At 46.6% G+C, this 19,866-nt stretch overlaps 1 protein-coding gene across 1 annotated transcript in view; it reads left to right on the forward strand.

Moving 5' to 3' along the window:
* LOC311100913 (ankyrin repeat and fibronectin type-III domain-containing protein 1-like) overlaps positions 1 to 19,866 on the forward strand; it is a gene marked incomplete at both ends in the record, with an annotated part of 97,873 nt that overhangs the window by 15,520 nt on the left and 62,487 nt on the right. Inside the window, 2 exons of the mRNA XM_084141897.1 lie at positions 4,026 to 4,220; positions 6,828 to 6,941. Of these exons, the coding sequence (XP_083998023.1) occupies positions 4,026 to 4,220; positions 6,828 to 6,941 (309 nt within the window). The remainder of the gene's footprint in view (positions 1 to 4,025; positions 4,221 to 6,827; positions 6,942 to 19,866) is intronic.

Here is a 19,866-nt window from a genome sequence, read left to right on the forward strand (position 1 = left end):
ATACCCCATAATGACAAAGCGAAAACAGGTTTTTCAAATTTTTGGAAAATGTATTACAAATAAAAAACAGAAATGCCTTATTTACATTAGTATTCAGACTCTTTGCTATGAGACTTGCCAAAAGGCACCTAAAGGACTCTCAGACCATGAGAAATAAGATTCTCTGGTCTGATGAAACCAAGATTGAACTCTTTGGCCTGAATGCCAAGCGTCACATCTGGAGGAAACCTGGCACCATCCCTATGATGAAGCATGGTGGTGGCAGCATCATGCTGTGGGGATGTTTTTCAGCGGCAGGGACTGGGAGACTAGTCAGGATTGAGGGAAAGATGAATGGAGCAAAGTACAGAGAGATCCTTGATGAAAACCTGCTCCAGAGCGCTAAGGACCTCAGACTGGGGTGAAGGTTCGCCTTCCAACAGGACAACGACCCTAAGCACACAGCCAAGACAACGCAGGAGTGGCTTCGGGACAAGTCTGTGAATGTCCTTGATAGGCCCAGCCAGAGCCCGAACTTGAATCCAATCTAACATCTCTGGAAAGACCTGAAAATAGCTGTGCAGCGACGCTCCCCATCTAACCTGACAGAGCTTGAGAGGGTCTGCAGAGAATAATGGGAGAAACTCCCCAAATACTGGTGTGCCGAGCTTGTAGCGTCATACCCAAGAAGACTCGAGGCTGTAATCGCTGCCAAAGGTGCTTCAAGAAAGTACTGACTAAAGGGTCTGAATAACAGAATGTGGAGAAAGTCAAGAGTTCTGAATACTTTCCAAATGCAGTGTAATATTCTACATTTCAACTCTGTATGTGACATGGAACAGGTGTCTTCTTTCTTTAAAGCCCATAACCATGTGTGTGAGGTGTATACTTTGGTTTCAAAGTAGATTTGTATAAGACTACCAAGAAACGCTCTGTGTGACCCTGATTTAGCCCACTGCAGTATAACCTTGCCTGTGATAAGGAAAATCTTCCTGTTCTGCAAATGCCAATTCACCCAACCCGCACTGAAATATCTACAGTGAGGGAAAAAAGTATTTGATCCCCTGCTGATTTTGTACGTTTGCCCACTGACAAAGACATGATCAGTCTATCATTTTAATGGTAGGTTTATTTGAACAGTGAGAGACAGAATAACAACAACAAAATCCAGAAAAACGCATGTCAAAAATGTTATAAATTGATTTGCATTTTAATGAGGGAAATAAGTATTTGACCCCTTTGCAAAACATGACTTAGTACTTGGTGGCAAAACCCTTGTTGGCAATCACAGAGGTCAGACGTTTCTTGTAGTTGGCCACCAGGTTTGCACACATCTCAGGAGGGATTTTGTCCCACTCCTCTTTGCAGATCTTCTCCAAGTCATTAAGGTTTTGAGGCTGACGTTTGGCAACTCGAACCTTCAGCTCCCTCCACAGATTTTCTATGGGATTAAGGTCTGGAGACTGGCTAGGCCACTCCAGGACCTTAATGTGCCTCTTCTTGAGCCACTCCTTTGTTGCCTTGGCCGTGTGTTTTGGGTCATTGTCATGCTGGAATACCCATCCATGACCCATTTTCAATGCCCTGGCTGAGGGAAGGAGGTTCTCACCCAAGATTTGATGGTACATGATGCCGTCCATCGTCCCTTTGATGCGGTGAAGTTGTCCTGTCCCCTTAGCAGAAAAACACCCCCAAAGCATAATGTTTCCACCTCCATGTTTGACGGTGGGGATGGTGTTCTTGGGGTCATAGGCAGCATTCCTCCTCCTCCAAACACGGCGAGTTGAGTTGATGCCAAAGAGCTCGATTTTGGTCTCATCTGACCACAACACTTTCACCCAGTTCTCCTCTGAATCATTCAGATATTCATTGGCAAACTTCAGACGGGCATGTATATGTGCTTTCTTGAGCAGGGGGACCTTGTGGGCGCTGCAGGATTTCAGTCTTTCACGGCGTAGTGTGTTACCAATTGTTTTCTTGGTGACTATGGTCCCAGCTGCCTTGAGATCATTGACAAGATCCTCCCGTGTAGTTCTGGGCTGATTCCTCACCGTTCTCATGATCATTGCAACTCCAGGAGGTGAGATCTTGAATGGAGCCCCAAGCCGAGGGAGATTGACAGTTATTTTGTGTTTCTTCCATTTGCAAATAAACGCACCAACTGTTGTCACCTTCTCACCAAGCTGCTTGGCGATGGTCTTGTAGCCCATTCCAGCCTTGTGTAAGTCTACAATCTTGTCCCTGACATCCTTGGAGAGCTCTTTGGTCTTGGCCATGGTGGAGAGTTTGGAATCTGATTGATTGATTTCTTCTGTGGACAGGTGTCTTTTATACAAGTAACAAACTGAGATTAGGAGCACTCCCTTTAAGAGTGTGCTCCTAATCTCAGCTCGTTACCTGTATAAAAGCCACCTGGGAGCCAGAAATCTTTCTGATTGAGAGGGGATCAAATACTTTTTTCCCTCACTGTAAATGCATCGGTGCTTTTGTATGCCTTTAGGCTTGCTCCAGTGTACATTTACATTTACATTTACGTCATTTAGCAGACGCTCTTATCCAGAGCGACTTACAAATTGGTGCATTCACCTTATAGCCAGTGGGATAACCACTTTACAATATGTTATTTATTTATTTATTTCTTTGGGGTGGGGTAAGGGGGGATAGAAGGATTACTTTATCCTATCCCAGGAATTCCTTAAAGAGGTGGGGTTTCAAGTGTCTCCAGAAGGTGGTGAGTGACTCCGCTGTCCTGGCGTCGTGAGGGAGCTTGTTCCACCATTGGGGTGCCAGAGCAGCGAAGAGTTTTGACTGGGCTGAGCGGGAACTGTGCTTCCGCAGAGGTAGGGGGGCCAGCAGGCCAGAGGTGGATGAACGCAATGCCCTCGTTTAGGTGTAGGGACTGATCAGAGCCTGAAGGTACGGAGGTGCCGTTCCCCTCACAGCTCCGTAGGCAAGCACCATGGTCTTGTAGCAGATGCAAGCTTCAACTGGAAGCCAGTGGAGTGTGCGGAGGAGCGGGGTGACGTGAGAGAACTTGGGAAGGTTGAACACCAGACGGGCTGCGGCATTCTGGATGAGTTGTAGGGGTTTAATGGCACAGGCAGGGAGCCCAGCCAACAGCGAGTTGCAGTAATCCAGACGGGAGATGACAAGTGCCTGGATTAGGACCTGTGCCGCTTCCTGTGTAAGGCAGGGTCGTACTCTCCGAATGTTGTAGAGCATGAACCTACAGGATCGGGTCACCGCCTTGATGTAGGGTGAAGGGTTGTTTATAAGGTAGATGTAAACATCAGGAAATGTCAGATTTGGCAGCTTTTCTGCCGTTTTCAGTGGTTTAACCCTGTCGGGTGGTGCACCATAAGGGGACTACAGCTAGTTTTTCGAAATATTTATTTTTTTACCACAAAGTCGAGATGAGACGTATATTCCGCCATTGCGAGCTAGCTAGCTAGACTTGATTCAAAATGGCGGCTACTCTGGCTGAGAACATTCATAACAATGGTGTGACGCGACTGAGTGGCATAAATGCAACCCATGTCTGTCTGTGTTCTAGTAGTTCTAGAGTGGTGAGGCCCACCTTGGTTCCATGGTGGTGCAGGATGTGAGGAGAGCAGGAGAACTGTAATGTCTATAACTGTGATGCGGTGATGTCGAAGTTGTCAGGCGCAGAAGGGTAAATCACAGCATAACAGGCTTTATTCCGCAAATGAGTTACGCAGAAATGCGTAAAATCACTCCAGTGCGCAAAATAGGCACTATAAAATACACGGAGCTCCACCGAGCTTCTCTCTCCTCCACAATAAACAATCACACACAAAGACAAGGGGGCAGAGGGAACACTTATACAGGTACTGATGAGTGTTCCCTGGGATATGAACCAATTGTGTGTAATAAACAAGACAAAACAAATGGAATGATGAGATGCGGAGTGGCAGTGGCTAGAAGGCCGGGGACGACGAACGCCGAAGCCTGCCCGAACAAGGAGAGGTGGCAGCTTCGGAGGAAGTCGTGACAATAACTTTGTCTGTTTTGTGTCTGTTTTGTAGTTGTAAGTATGGAGAGTCGTGAGGCCCACCTTGGCAGCCTGGTCATCGAGGCAGAGAGGAAGGCAGGGGAGCTGGCTGCCCAGGCCCAGAGAGAGGGCCTCACCCTGGAGGCCTGTGACAAGGACAAGCAGCTCCGAGCCTGGGAGTGGAGGAGCAAGCTCTACAAACGCATGACGACTGGCTTCCAGCACGCACGTGAGTATGTTGGGATTGTGTGTGTGTGTGTGTGATGTGGGGAGGCTGTGTGTGTGTGTGTGTGAGAACAGCCTAGGGCCCTCAAACTCCACTCTGGGCCTCGAAGCCAGTTCCACAGCGTTTTTTGTTTTTTGTTCCCCTCATTGTTCCCCTCTAATCAGGGACTGATTTAGACCTGGGACACCATGTGGGTACAATTAATTATCAGGTAGAACAGAAAAGAAGCAGGCTCCGGTCCTCGTAGGATAAGAGTTGAATACCTCTGGCCTAAGGCAATGCCGTGGTGGAGGATTTTATAGAATCTATTTTCTATATCTAGTCCTATTCTATTTTCTATGTCTTTTTTGAAGAGAACAACCTGATTGTAAGAGTGAACCCAACAACCCCAGCACGTCTTTAGAACGCACACACACACACACACACACACACACACACACACACACACACACACACACACACACACACACACACACACACACACACACACACACCTGGGAGGTGTCTGGTCTGAGATTGTGTATGTATCAAAGGTGCCAGACAGGCTGGGAGGAAATCTGAGTGAGGTTATAATGGCTGTCAGGTTGTCCAGACTTCACAGTTTCTGTCCAAATGGCACCCTATTCCCTTTATAGTGCACTACTTTGGGCTAGGTCGTAGAAGTACAGCCTGCTGGAAACAGCCAGGATGATTACTAACCGGCGTGGAAGTACAGCCTGCTGGAAACAGCCAGGATGATTACTAACCGGCGTGGAAGTACAGCCTGCTGGAAACAGCCAGGATGATTACTAACCGGCGTGGAAGTACAGCCTGCTGGAAACAGCCAGGATGATTACTAACCGGCGTGGAAGTACAGCCTGCTGGAAACAGCCAGGATGATTACTAACCGGCGTGGAAGTACAGCCTGCTGGAAACAGCCAGGATGATTACTAACCGGCGTGGAAGTACAGCCTGCTGGAAACAGCCAGGATGATTACTAACCGGCGTGGAAGTACAGCCTGCTGGAAACAGCCTGGATGATTACTAACCGGCGTGGAAGTACAGCCTGCTGGAAACAGCCTGGATGATTACTAACCGGCGTGGAAGTACAGCCTGCTGGAAACAGCCTGGATGATTACTAACCGGCGTGGAAGTACAGCCTGCTGGAAACAGCCAGGATGAACGTTGAGAGAATAGAGGGGAGAGTGTTCTATCATCTTCATACAACCCTTATCATATACTGCTGAGATAAAAAATACAGGAGGAGGGGAGGAGGGGAGGAACTGAAAGAGAGGAGGAGAGGAGGGGAGGAGGAGAGGAGGACAGGAGGAGAGGAGGACAGGAGGACAGGAAGAGAGGACAGGAAGAGAGGAGGACTGGAAGAGAGGAGGGGAGGAGGACAGGAGGACAGGAAGAGAGGACAGGAAGAGAGGAGGACTGGCAGAGAGGAGGGGAGGAGGACAGGAGGACAGGAGGAGAGGAAGAGAGGAGGGGAGGAGGACTGGAGGACAGGAGGAGAGTACAGGAGGAGAGGAGGATAAGAGGAGAGGAGGATGGGAGGAGGACAGGAGGGGGGACAGGAGGACAGGAGGACAGGAGGAGAGGAGGGGAGGAAGAGAGGAGGGGAGGAGGACAGGAGGAGAGGACAGGAGGAGAGGAGGAGAGGACAGGAGGAGAGGAGGAGAGGAGGAGAGGACAGGAGGAGAGGAGGAGAGGAGGAGAGGAGGTTAGGAGGAGAGGAGGAGAGGAGGTTAAGAGGAGGATTGGAGGAGAGGAGCGAGTGTGTATTGGACACACACACATGCACTTACGCAAACAAACACACACACACACACACACACTATTTCTTTACCTTTGATATTGAATAATGCATTGTTAAGGAAGAGCTTACAAGTAAGCATTTCACTGTACTGTTTACACCTGCTGTGTCCTGTGCACGTGACAAATCAACTTTGATTTGATAAACACACATTATCTGCTTCTCTATCAGTAAGGTAAATGTGTGTTGTTGTGTTTGTGCCCCATCTAAACTGAACACACAATCATATGTTTGGGCTGGCAGTATACTCTGACTGCTCACTTAAATGCACACCTTAAATCAGGTTACAGCTCATGTAGCTAATTTCAAGCAGTCGTAGAATTCACGAGTGTAGCAATATCAGGTTAACACATCATAAAAAACCATCTGGCTTTAATGTACTCTTAAACCAGTAGAGCCAGAAGAGGACTGGCCCTGCCTCTGAGCCTGGTTCCTGGTTCCTCTCTACCAGGCACAGCCAGAAGAGGACTGGCCCCCCCTCGAAGCCTGGTTCCTGTCTACCAGGTACAGCCAGAACAGGACTGCCCCCCCCCCCCCCCCTCTAAGCCTGGTTCCTCTCTACCAGGTACAGCCAAAAGAGGACTGCCCCCCCCCCTCTAAGCCTGGTTCCTCTCTACCAGTACAGCCAGAAGAGGACTGGCCCCCCTCTATGCCTGGTTCCTCTCTAGGGAGTTTTTCCTAGCCACTGTGTTTCTGCCTTTGCATTGCTTGCTCTTTGGGGTTTTAGGCTGGGCCATATGTAAAGCACTTTGTGACAACTAAAAAGGGCTTTCTAAAATGCGCATTTGATGTGATTTGATTTTGATTTGTAGGTGTGCCGGAGCCTCCGTCTGCAGTGCATCTGAGTGTAACCAGTAGCTGCACTCTCACGGTCACATTCCAGGAACCCCGCTGTCTCAACTCTGCTATGGTCACCAAGTACAGAGGTACACACACACACACACACACACACACACACACACACACACACACACACACACACACACACACACACACACACACACACATGAAAGGAGCAGCAATGTAGAAAGGAAACTAAATGGGTAGGAACAAATCAATTATTCTTCCCTTTATTTGTTACTTTCTCCCTCTATTTTATCTCTCTCTCTCTCTCTCTCTAAATCTCTCTCAATTCAATTTCAATTTCAATTTCAATTTAAGGGCTTTATTGGCATGGGAAACGTATGTTAACATTGCCAAAGCAAGTGAAGTAGATAGTAAACAAAAGTGAAATAAACAATAAAAAGTAACAGTAAACATTACACTCAGAAGTTCCAAAAGAATAAAGACATTTCAAATGTCATAGTATGTCTATATACAGTGTTGTAACAATGTGCAAATAATTCAAGTACAAATGGGAAGAAAAAAAACAACATAAATATGGATTGTATTTACAATGGTGTTTGTTCTTCACTGGTTGCCCTTTTCTTGTGGCCACAGGTCACAAATCTTGCTGCTGTGATGGCACACTGTGGTTTTTCACCCAGTAGATAAGGGAGTTTATCAAAATTGGGTTTGTTTTCAAATTCTTTGTTGATCTCTGTAATCTGAGGGAAATATGTGTCTCTAATATGGTCATACATTTGGCAGGAGGTTAGGAAGTGCAGCTCAGTTTCCACCTCATTTTGTGGGCAGTGTGCACATAGCCTGTCTTCTCTTGAGAGCCAGGTCTGCCTACGGCGGCCTTTCTCAATAGCAAGGCTATGCTCACTGAGTCTGTACATAGTCAAAGCTTTCCTTAAGTTTGGGTCAGTCACAGTGGTCAGGTTTCTGTCACTCTCTGTTTAGGGCCAAATAGCATTCTAGTTTGCTCTGTTTTTTTGTTAATTCTTTCCAATGTGTCAAGTAATTCTCTTTTTGTTTTCTCATGATTTGGTTGGGTCTAATTGTGTTGTTGTTGTTGTCCTGAAGCTCTGTGGGGTCTGTTTGTGTTTGTGAACAGAGCCCCAGGACCAGCTTACTTAGGGGACTCTTCTCCAAGTTTATCTCTCTGTAGGTGATGGCTTTGTTATGGAAGGTTTGGGAATCGCTTCCTTTTAAGTGGTTATAGAATTGAACGGCTCTTTTCTGGATTTTGATAATTAGCGGGCTCTCTCTCTGTCTCTCTCTCTGTCCATCACTCCCTCTCTCTCGCTCTCTCAATTTCAATTCAATTCAATTTAAGGGCTTTATTTGCATGGGAAACGTATGTTAACATTGACAAAGCAAGTGAAGTAGATAGTAAACAAAAGTGAAATAAACATTACACTCAGAAGTTCCAAAAGAATAAAGACTCCAGTGGGTTCTGGTAGTCTTTAATAGTTGATTCTAAGATTTTCATTTGATCATGTATATTTTTTTGCTGTTTGTTCTTTGTTATAGGGACCTAAAAGATTGGAGAAGTGGTTTACCCATACATCTCCGTTTTGGATAGATAGCTCTTTGTGTTGTTGTTTGTTTAGTGTTTTCCAATTTTCCCAGAAGTGGTTAGAGTCTATGTATTGTTCAAATACATTGAGCTGATTTCTGACATGCTGTTCCTTCTTTTTCCGTAGTGTATTTCTATATTGTTTTCGTGATTCACCATAGTGAAGGCGTAGGCTCAGGTTTTCTGGGTCTCTATGTTTTTTGTTGGTGTCACGGATTCAGCCGAGGCTGCTCCTCCTCCTTGCTCGGGCAGGCTTCGGCGTTCGTCGTCCCCGGAGTACTAGATGCTGCCGATCTATGTTTCGGTGTTTGTCTTGTTTGGTCTTTATTGTTTACACCTGTTTCCCATTATGTTTTATTGTGTTCCCTTTATAACCCTCTGTTTCTCATTGTGTATTGTGCGTAATTGTTTTGGTCTTTTCGGCAGTTGCCCATGTGTGCGGGTTGTATCGTTCCTCTCTGTATGAGGTTGGCTTTGTACTTTGGATTTGCACTGTATCCAGTAAAGTATCTGCCAGTTGCTCGGTGTCCTGCTCTTGACTTCGCCTACCGCATACACGTCGCTTTGACAGAATTACGCACCATAAGACATGGAGTCAGCAGGAGCGGCGGTGCCAGCTGGATCAATGGAAGAGCGCGTAGAACAACAAGCGGCCATGATCCAGGCTCTCGGCACCGCCATGGAACGGGTGGTGAACACCATGGAGCGATGGGAAAGAAGAGGTTTGCCTACACCTCCTCCGATGATACCACCACCATCAGCTATGCCCATCGCTTCATCTCCGGGCTCCAGTAGGATTCGGCTCTCGCTCCCGAGGGCTTATGATGGTACAGCTGCCGGGTGTCAGGGTTTCCTGCTCCAGGTGGAACTCTACCTGGCAACCATCCACCCGGCGCCCTCGGGATACGAGAGCGTGTCCGCCCTCATCTCCTGTCTGTCCGGCAAGGCGCTGGAGTGGGCCAACGCAGAGTGGGGGGGAATAGACGCCGCTACTGTCAACTATGCAGAGTTCATCCCCCGCTTCAGGGCAGTATTCGATCATCCACCAGAGGGTAAAGCGGCTGGTGAGCGTCTATTCCACCTCCGACAGGGGAAGAGGAGCGCGCAGGAGTTCACACTGGACTTCCGGACGCTGGCTGCCAACGCGGGATGGAATGAGAGGGCCCTCATCGACCACTACAGATGTAGCCTGAGGGAGGATGTGCGTCGGAAATTGGCCTGCAGGGACACCAACCTAAACTTCGATCAACTGGTGGACATGTCGATTCGCCTGGACACCCTGTTGGATACCCGCGGACGTCCGGACTCGGGGCCGTCCATTCCATCCCCCAGCACTTCCGAGCCGACCCCTATGGCGCTCGGAGGTGCTGGTACTAGGAGAGAGACCAGGAGAGATGCCGTCTCCTGCACCAACTGTGGCCGCAGTGGACACACTGCTGGTCGGTGCTGGGGAGGGTCTCCTCGGAATCGAGGCAGTAGGCCGCGCACTGATGAGTCATTCCAGGTGAGTAGGCGCCCAACTCACCCAGAGCTCCCTGTTGCGCATATGTGTATTAAAGTTGTGTTTCCCGAGGTTTCTCCTCATTCCCAGCATAAGGCGCTAGTCGATTCAGGCGCAGCTATGAATTTTATCGATCGCCAGTTCACCCATAAGTTAGGGATTCCTATTGTTCCAGTGGATGTGCCCTTCCCTATCCATGCCCTAGATAGCCGCCCTTTGGGGTCTGGGTTGATTAGGGAGGTCACGGCGCCTCTCAGGATGAAAACGCAGGAGGGCCACGAGGAGATAATTTGTTTGTATTTGATTGACTCTCCTGCGTTTCCCGTGGTTTTGGGGCTTCCCTGGTTGACGTCTCATGACCCCAACATTTCATGGCAACAGAGGGCTCTCAAGGGATGGTCTGATCAGTGTGTCGGGAGGTGTGTGGGTGTTTCCGTAGGGGCCACGATGGTGGAAAGTCCGAACCAAGTTCCCACCATGCACATTCCACCTGAATATGCCGATTTGGCTCTCGCCTTCTGTAAAAAGAAGGCGACTCAATTACCACCCCATCGACAGGGGGATTGTGCGATAAACCTCCAAGTAGGCGCTGCGCTTCCCCGTAGTCATGTGTATCCTCTGTCTCAGGAGGAGACAGCGGCTATAGAAACATATGTCGCCGAATCGCTGAGACAGGGATACATACGGCCGTCCACTTCCCCTGCGTCCTCAAGTTTATTTTTTGTGAAGAAGAAAGATGGGGGTTTACGCCCGTGTATTGACTACCGTGGTCTCAATCAGATCACCATCAAATACAGCTATCCTCTCCCTCTGATTGCTAGTATGACGGAGTCATTACACGGGGCGCGATTCTTCACAAAATTGGATCTCAGGAGCGCGTACAACCTGGTGCGCATTAGGGAGGGAGATGAGTGGAAGACAGCATTCAGTACCACCTCGGGTCACTATGAGTACCTCGTCATGCCATACGGTTTAATGAATGCTCCTTCAGTCTTCCAATCGTTTGTGGATGAGATTTTCCGGGACTTGCATGGACAGGGTGTAGTGGTGTATATTGATGACATTCTAATATACTCCGCTACCCGCGCAGAGCATGTGTCCCTGGTTCGTTGGGTGCTTGGTAGACTGTTGGAGCATGACCTGTATGCAAAGGCGGAGAAATGTCTTCCAGGAGTCCATCTCCTTCCTGGGACACCGGTTGTCCGCGTCAGGGGTGGAGATGGAGATTGACCGTGTTTCAGCCGTGCGCAATTGGCAGACTCCCTCCACGGTGAAGGAGGTTCAGCGGTTCTTGGGTTTTGCCAATTACTACCAGAGGTTTATCCAGGGCTTTGGGCAGGTAGCAGCTCCCATTACCTCCCTGCTAAAGGGGGGTCCGGTGCGTCTGCAGTGGACGGCTGAGGCAGACAGGGCTTTTAGGCATCTGAAGGACCTGTTTACCTCGGCTCCAGTGCTGGCACATCCGGATCCCTCTTTGGCGTTCCAAGTTGAGGTGGATGCGTCCGAGGCTGGGATCGGTGCTGTACTGTCTCAGCGCTCGGGTACGCCACCTAAACTCTGCCCCTGTGCTTTCTTTTCTAAGAAGCTCAGTCCGGCGGAGCGCAATTATGATGTGGGGGACAGGGAGCTGTTCGCTGTGGTGCAAACCCTGAAGGTGTGGAGGCATTGGCTTTAGGGGGCTAAACACCCTTTTCTCATTTTGACTGACCATCGTAACCTGGAGTACATCCGGGCGGCGAGGAGGCTGAACCCTCGCCAGGCTAGGTGGGCTATGTTTTTCACCCGATTTGTATTTACGCTCACCTATAGACCAGGGTCACAGAACGCTAAGGCAGACGCCATGTCCCGACTATATGACACAGAGGAGAGGTCCATTGAGCCTACTCCCATAATTCCGGAGTAGGTTGATGCGGGCGTTACGTACCGATCCTACTCCCCCACAGTGTCCAGAGGGTCGAAAGTACGTGCAGCTCGAGGTTCGTGATCGATTAATATATTGGGCTAACATGTCACCTTCCTCTGGCCATCCTGGTATTGGTCGGACAGTGCACTCACTGCCTTAGTGGAAAGTACTGGTGGCCCACTTTAGCTAAGGACGTGAGGGTTTATGTTTTCTCCTGCTCGGTGTGCGCCCAGTGTAAGGCGCCTAGACAACTACCCAGAGGGAAATTACAACCCCTACCCGTTCCACAACGACCGTGGTCTCACCTCCCACCGGGAGAATGGTAGCGCCCAGCAGCCTATTGCTCTGATTCCTGGACATGTACAATCGATCAAGCCGGGCTGCACTCACCTTTGCCCCAAAGACCTTCACCCATGTACAGTTGAAATCGGAAGTTTACATACACTTAGGTTGGAGTCATTAAAACTCGGTTTTCAACCACTCCACACATTTCTTTTTAAAAAACTATAGTTTTGGCAAGTCGGTTAGGACATCTACTTTGTGCATGACACAAGTAATTTTTCCAACAATTGTTTACAGACAGATTATTTCACTTATAATTCACTGTATCACAATTCCAGTGGGTCAGAAGTTTGAATACACTAAGTTGACGGTGCCTTTAAACAGCTTGGAAAATTCCAGAAAATTATGTCATGGCTTTCGAAGATTCTGAGGCTAATTGACATCATTTGAGTCAATTGGAGGTGTACCTGTGGATGTATTTCAAGGTGTACCTTCAAACTCAGTGCCTCTTTGCTTGATATCATGGGAAAATCAAAATAAATCAGCCAAGACCTCAGACAAAAAAAATTGTAGACCTCCACAAGTTTTCCAAACGCCTGAAGGTACCATGTTCATCTGTACAAACAATAGTACGCAAGTATAAACACCATGGGACCACGCAGCCGTCATACCACTCAGGAAGGAGATGCGTTCTGTCTCTTAGAGATGAACATACTTTGGTGCGAAAAGTGCAAATCAATCCCAGAATAACAGCAAAGGACCTTGTGAAGATGCTGGAGGAAACAGGTACAAAAGTATCTATATCCACAGTAAAACGAGTCCTATATTGACATAACCTGAAAGGCCGCTCAGCAAGGAAGAAGCCACTGCTCCAAAACCGCCATAAAAAAGCCAGACTACGGTTTGCAACTGCACATGGGGACAAAGATTGTACTTTTTGGAGAAATGTCCTCTGGTCTGATGAAACAAAAATATAACTGTTTGGCTATAATGACCATCGTTATGTTTGGAGGAAAAAGGGGGTGGCTTGCAAGCCGAAGAACACCATCCCAACTGTGAAGCACGGGGGTGGCAGCATCATGCTGTGGGGGTGCTTTTCTGCAGGAGGGACTGGTGCACTTCACAAAATAGATGGCATCATGAGGAAGGAAAAATATGTGGATATATTGAAGCAACATCTCAAGACATCAGTCAGGAAGTTAAAGCTTGGTCGCAAATGGGTCTTCCAAATGGACAATGACCCCAAGCATACTTCCAAAGTTGTGGCAAAATGGCTTAAGGACAACAAAGTCAAGGTATTGGAGTGGCCATCACAAAGCCCTGACCTCAATCCTATAGAAAATATGTGGGCAAAATTGAAAAAGCATGTGCGAGCAAGGAGGCCTACAAACCTGACTCAGTTACACCAGCTCTGTCAGGAGGAATGGGCCAAAATTCACCCAACTTATTGTGGGAAGCTTATGGAAGACTACCCGACACATTTGACCCAAGTTAAACAATTTAAAGGCAATGCTACCAAATACTAATTGAGTGTATGTAAACTTCTGACCCACTGGGAATGTGATGAAAGAAATAAAAGCTGAAATAAATCATTCTCTCTACTATTATTCTACTCACATTCTTAAAATACAGTGGTGATCCTAACTGACCTAAGACAGGGAATTTTTACTAGGATTAAATGTCAGGAATTGTGAAAAACTGAGTTTAAATGTATTTGGCTAAGGCGTATGTAAACCTCCGACTTCAACTGTATACTGTCTTGTGTTGGGATGTCTACTTCTCCAAACATCCATTAGGTCAAATTGATTAATGATGTCCCTTAACACCCCCACTGAGCCTGAATGAGGCTTCTCCCCATTTCTGTCTTTCGTCAAATCCATCATACAGTTCCTGTCCCCACCGACCACCAGCGTCTCCTCAGGCGATACCTTTGAGAGTTCCTGTCTAAAACACCCAAATAGAAGCCCCCTCTCTCTCCCTGTGTTAGGCGCATACACATTTATAAAGACAAAACCCCTGATGTTAATTTCTGCTTTTACTACAAGCAGTCTACCCCTACACACCTCTTTTGAGGAGCACATTTTTACAGACAGACCCTGTACAAAATGGACTGCCACCCCTGCACTAACATTTGTCCCATGGCTCAGCACACTTGCCCCATTCCACCAGAGCCCCCAATCAACTTCATTCACCACATCACTATGCGTCTCCTGCAGAAACAACACATGTACTTTTTTTGTTTTACATATTCACCGAACGCACTCCTCTTTCCTGCATCTCTGGTGCCATTAATATTAAGCGAGCCTACCCAAAGAGTCTCCATAAGAAGTGGGAGAAAAGCCAGCAAAGACAGAGACCAATAGCAAAGCTCAAAAAGCCCCAGTGCCAGAAAGAAAACTTTAATCTAAACAGTGTCTGAAGGTGGACCTTTACGCATGGTTGTGACCCACTTCCTCAACCTAAACCGTTTCCTGGGTGAGAGGACACCATGCCCCTCATTTTTCATAGCATGTTGTACTGATCTTATAAACTTTCCCGGATCGCAAAAAAAAAAAGCCTCAATTAACTTTTTTCCCCTTAGTCTCATTCAGGAACCTTGACAGTTCCCTCACCGTGTACTTTGACCCCTCTGACTGACTGGCTGTCAGCTCTGGACCCATTGAGGAGGAGACTGAAAATAAATCCTCCTCATCGTTCTCTTCCTCAGACTCACCTTCCTCCTCCTCATCTCCATCTCCCATCCAGACCACCTGCCCTTTCTCTCTGGTCGGGGCCTCTCCCCCAGCACCAGGCAAAGTTTCCTTGGTGCCTTTCACCACACCAGCCTCTGCCCTCTCACCTCCTTTCTTCTCCCTCTTTTTCCTCTTCCGCTTGACACCCTCTTCTGGCCCCCCTAGTCGCTCAACCTGCGTAGAGCCCCTCCCCATGCCTCACTTTAAACTGCACATTTAACTGTTGCTCATTGTTATTCAGAAACATGAACACTTGCCTCCGGAACGAAACAACATGCTTGACGGCATCTGCCTGAAAACCTGCCGACAGTACACGAAAACCACTAGCAAACTTACCAAAATGACTCAGCTCCTTCCTGATTTGATCATCCGTAATAAACGGAGGCAAATTTGCAACTACCACCCTAGTCGAAGGGGTAGAAAGAGGAGAAATTGGCACCAACACACCCCTTACAAATATTCCACTAGAAATGAGCCTACCCACCAAATTTGCTCTTTTCATGAACACAACCACAGCTTTGTTCATTCTGGAAGCGGAATGTATAAATTCAGCTCCTACCTGTTCGCCGACCACGAGCAGAACCTCCTCCACCTTAATTCTATTCTTGGGAACACACCTGAATCCATGCCGTAACGACAGCGTCTCCTGCGCGCTAGGCTGTGAAGCCATCGCTCACGCCACACCGTTCAAAACCCCCAGGAAACTAAACCTCTGTCCTCGTCCTCCCTAACTTTGGGTACCACTAAAGCAAACAGTGCATTAAGCACCATAGAAAATAAAAATTGAAAGAAAAGACCAAGGAAAGAATCAAGAAAATAAGTTAGGACAGAGCCCTCCACACCAAACACTCAAACTGCAAAAAACTCCCAGCATGCACTGAGAGAGCGAGAGAGGACGCACGACTCTCGACCTTTGCCTCTCCCGTGTCCATACGGGAGTTGCAGCGATGGGATAAGACTGTCACTACCAATTGGATACCATGAAATTGGGGTGAACCCCCCCCCCCCCCCCCCCCAAAAAAAAAAGAACAGTACACCCTAGACCCATCACAGCCGGACAAACAGCACCCCTCCTGATTACCACACGACCAACAACATTAGACACTTTATGGAACACAAAGCCTTCACTATTTCATCCTGGAATATCCAAGGCCTGAGGTCATCTGCCTTTGGCCTAAAGAGCAAGAACCTGGACTTCACCAAAGAAATCGGAAACACAGACATTGTCATCCTACAAGAAACATGGTTACAGAGAGCTGGTAGTCCAATCCACCAAACTACCAGGTGTCAAACAGGGAAGGGACTCAGGAGGTATGCTAATTTGGTATAGAGCAGACCTAACTCACTCTATTAAATTAATCAAAACATTTGGCTAGAAATTCAAAAGGAAATTATCTCAACAGAGATAAAAATGTCCTCCTGTGTGCTACCGATATCCCCCCACTAGAATCCCCATACTTTAATGAAGAAAGCTTCTCCATCCTGGAGGGGGAAATCAATCATTTCCAGACCCAGGGACATGTACTAGTCTGTGGCGACCTAAATGCCAGAACTGGACAAGAACCTGACACCCTCAGCACACAGGGGGACAAACACCTATCTGGAGGTGACAGCATTCCCTCCCCCATATGCCCCCCTAGGCACAACTACGACAACATAACCAACAAAAATGGGTCACAACTCCTGCAGCTCTGTCGCACGCTGGGTATGTACATAGTCAATGGTAGGCTTCGAGGGGACTGCTATGGTAGGTACACCTATAGCTCATCTCTTGGCAGTAGTACTGTAGACGACTTTATCACTGACCTCAACCCAGAGTCTCTCAGAGCGTTCACAGTCAGCCCACTGACCTCAACCCAGAGTCTCTCAGAGCGTTCACAGGCAGCCCACTGACACCCCTATCAGACCATAGCAAAATCACAGTCTACTTGAACAGAGCAATACTCAATCATGAGGCATCAAAGCCAAAGGAACTGAATAATATTAAGAAACGCTATAGATGGAAGGAAAGTAGCGTCGAAACCTACCAAAAAACAATTAGGCAACAACAAATTCAATCCCTTTTAGACAACTTCCTGGACAAAACGTTCCACTGTAACTTGGCAGTAGAAAACCTAAACAGTATATTTGACCTCTCAGCTTCCCTATCAAATCTAAAAATCTCTAACAGAAAACCGAAGAAAAGTAACAACAATGACAAATGGTTTGATGAGGAATGCAAAAACCTAAGAAAGAAATTGAGAAACCTATCCAACCAAAAACGTAGAGACCCAGAACACCTGAGCCTACGCCTTCACTATGGTGAATCACTAAAACAATACAGAAATACACTACGGGCGGCAGGTAGCTTAGTGGTTAAGAGCGTTGTGCCAGTAACCGAAAGGTCGCTGGTTCTAATCCCCGAGCTGACTAGGTGAAAAATCTGTCGATGTGCCCTTGAGCAAGGCACTTAACCCTAATTGCTCCTGTAAGTTGCTCTGGATAAGAGCTTCTGCTAAATGACAACAAAAACTAAAACAAAGGAACAGCATGTCAGAAATCAGCTCAATGTAATTGAAGAATCCATAGACTCTAACCACTTCTGGGAAAATTGGAAAACAAACACCAAGAGCTCTCTATCCAAAGCAGAGATGTATGGGTAAACCACTTCTCTAATCATTTTGGTCCCTATAACAAAGAACAAACAGCAAAAAAATATACATGATCAAATGCAAATCTTAGAATCAACTATTAAAGACTACCAGAACCCACTGGATTCTCCAATTACATTGAATGAACTACAGGACAAAATACAAACCCTCCAACCCAAATAGGCTTGTGGTGTTGATGGTATCCTCAATGAAATGATAAAATATACAGACCACAAATTCCAATTGGCTATACTTAAACTCTTTAACATCATCCTTAGCTCTGGCATCTTCCTCAATATTTGGAACCAAGGACTGATAACCCCAATCCACAAAAGTGGAGACAAATTTGACCCCAATAACTACCGTGGGATATGCGTCAACAGCAACCTTGGGAAAATCCTCTGCATTACCATCAACAGCAGACTAGTTCATTTCCTCAGTGAAAACAATGTACTGAGCAAATGTCAAATTGGCTTTTTACCAAATTACCGTACAACAGACCACGTATTCACCCTGCACACCCTAATTGACAAATAAACAAACCAAAACAAAGGCAAAGTCTTCTCATGCTTTGTTGATTTCAAAAAGGCTTTTGACTCAATTTGGCATGAGGGTCTGCTATACAAATTGATGAAAAGTGGCGTTGGGGGAAAAACATACAACAATATAAAATCCATGTACACAAACAACAAGTGTGCAGTTAAAATTGGCAAAAAACACACACATTTCTTTCCACAGGGCCGTGGGGTGAGACAGGAATGCAGTTTAAGCCCCACCCTCTTCAACATATATATCAATGAATTGGCGAGGGCACTAGAACAGTCTGCAGCACCCGGCCTCACCCTACTAGAATCTGAAGTCAAATGTCTACTGTTTGCTGATGATCTGGTGCTTCTGTCACCAACCAAGGAGGGCCTACAGCAGCACCTAGATCTTCTGCACAGATTCTGTCAGACCTGGGCCCTGACAGTGAATCTCAGTAAGACAAAAATAATGGTATTCCAAAAAAGGTCCAGTTGCCAGGACCACAAATACAAATTCCATCTGCCCTTGAGCACACAAAAAACTATACATACCTCGGCCTAAACATCAGCGCCACAGATAACTTCCACAAAGCTCAACCAAATCTTGAGAAAACAAAAAGAGAATTACTTGACACATTGGAAAGAATTAACAAAAAGAACAGAGCAAACTAGAATGCTATTTGGCCCTAAACAGAGAGTACACATTGGCAGAATACCGGACCACTGTGACTGACCGAAACTTAAGGAAAGCTTTGACTATGTACAGACTCAGTGAGCATAGCCTTGCTATTGAGAAAGGCCGCCGTAGGCAGACCTGGCTCTCAAGAGAAGACAGGCTATGTGCACACTGCCCACAAAAGGAGGTAGAAACTGAGCTGCACTTCCTAACTTTTGTTTACTATCTACTTCACTTGCTTTGGCAATGTTAACATTACGTTTCCCATGCCAATAAAGCCCTTACATTTAAATTGAATTGATTTGAGAGAGAGAGAGAGAGAGAGAGAGAGAGAGAGAGAGAGAGAGAGAGGCCTGGCTTTCAAGAGAGACAAGCTATGTGCACAACACTGTATATATACATAATATGACATTTGAAATGTCTTTATGCTTTTGGAACTTCTGAGTGTAATGTTTACTGTTAATATTTGTTTATTTCACTTTTGTTTACTATCTACTTCACTTGCTTTCTCAATGTTAACATAAAGCCCTTACATTGAAATTAAATTGAAATTGAGAGAGAGAGAGAGAGAGAGAGAGAGAGAGAGAGAGAGAGAGGAGAGAGAGAGAGAGAGAGAGAGAGAGAGAGAGAGAGAGAGAGAGAGAGAGAGACCGGGGAGAGAGAGCGAGAGAGAGACCGGGGAGAGAGAGAGAGAGAGAGAGAGAGAGAGAGACCTGGCTCTCAAGAGAAGACAGGCTATGTGCACACTGCCCACAAAATGAGGTGGAAACTGAGCTGCACTTCCTAACCTCCTGCCAAATGTACGACCATATTAGAGACACATATTTCCCTCAGATTACACAGATACACAAAGAATTTGAAAACAAACCCCCCATATCTACATGGTGAAGTAAACAAATTCAATTTTGATAAACTCCCATATCTATTAGGTGAAATACCGCAGTGTGCCATCACAGCAGCAAGATTTGTGACCTGTTGGCACAAGAAAAGGGCAACCAGTGAAGAACAAACAACATTGTAAATACAACCCATATTTATTTATTTTCCCTTTTGTACTTTAACTACATTTGAAATGTCTTTATTATTTTGGAACGTTAGTGAGTGTAATGTTTACTGTACATTTTTTTATTGTTTATTTCAATTTTGTTTATTATCTATTTCACTTGCTTTGGCAATGTAAACATTTGTTTCCCATG

Source organism: Coregonus lavaretus (genome assembly GCF_964263955.1).
Source record: "Coregonus lavaretus genome assembly, chromosome: 25".
NCBI lineage: Eukaryota > Metazoa > Chordata > Actinopteri > Salmoniformes > Salmonidae > Coregonus > Coregonus lavaretus.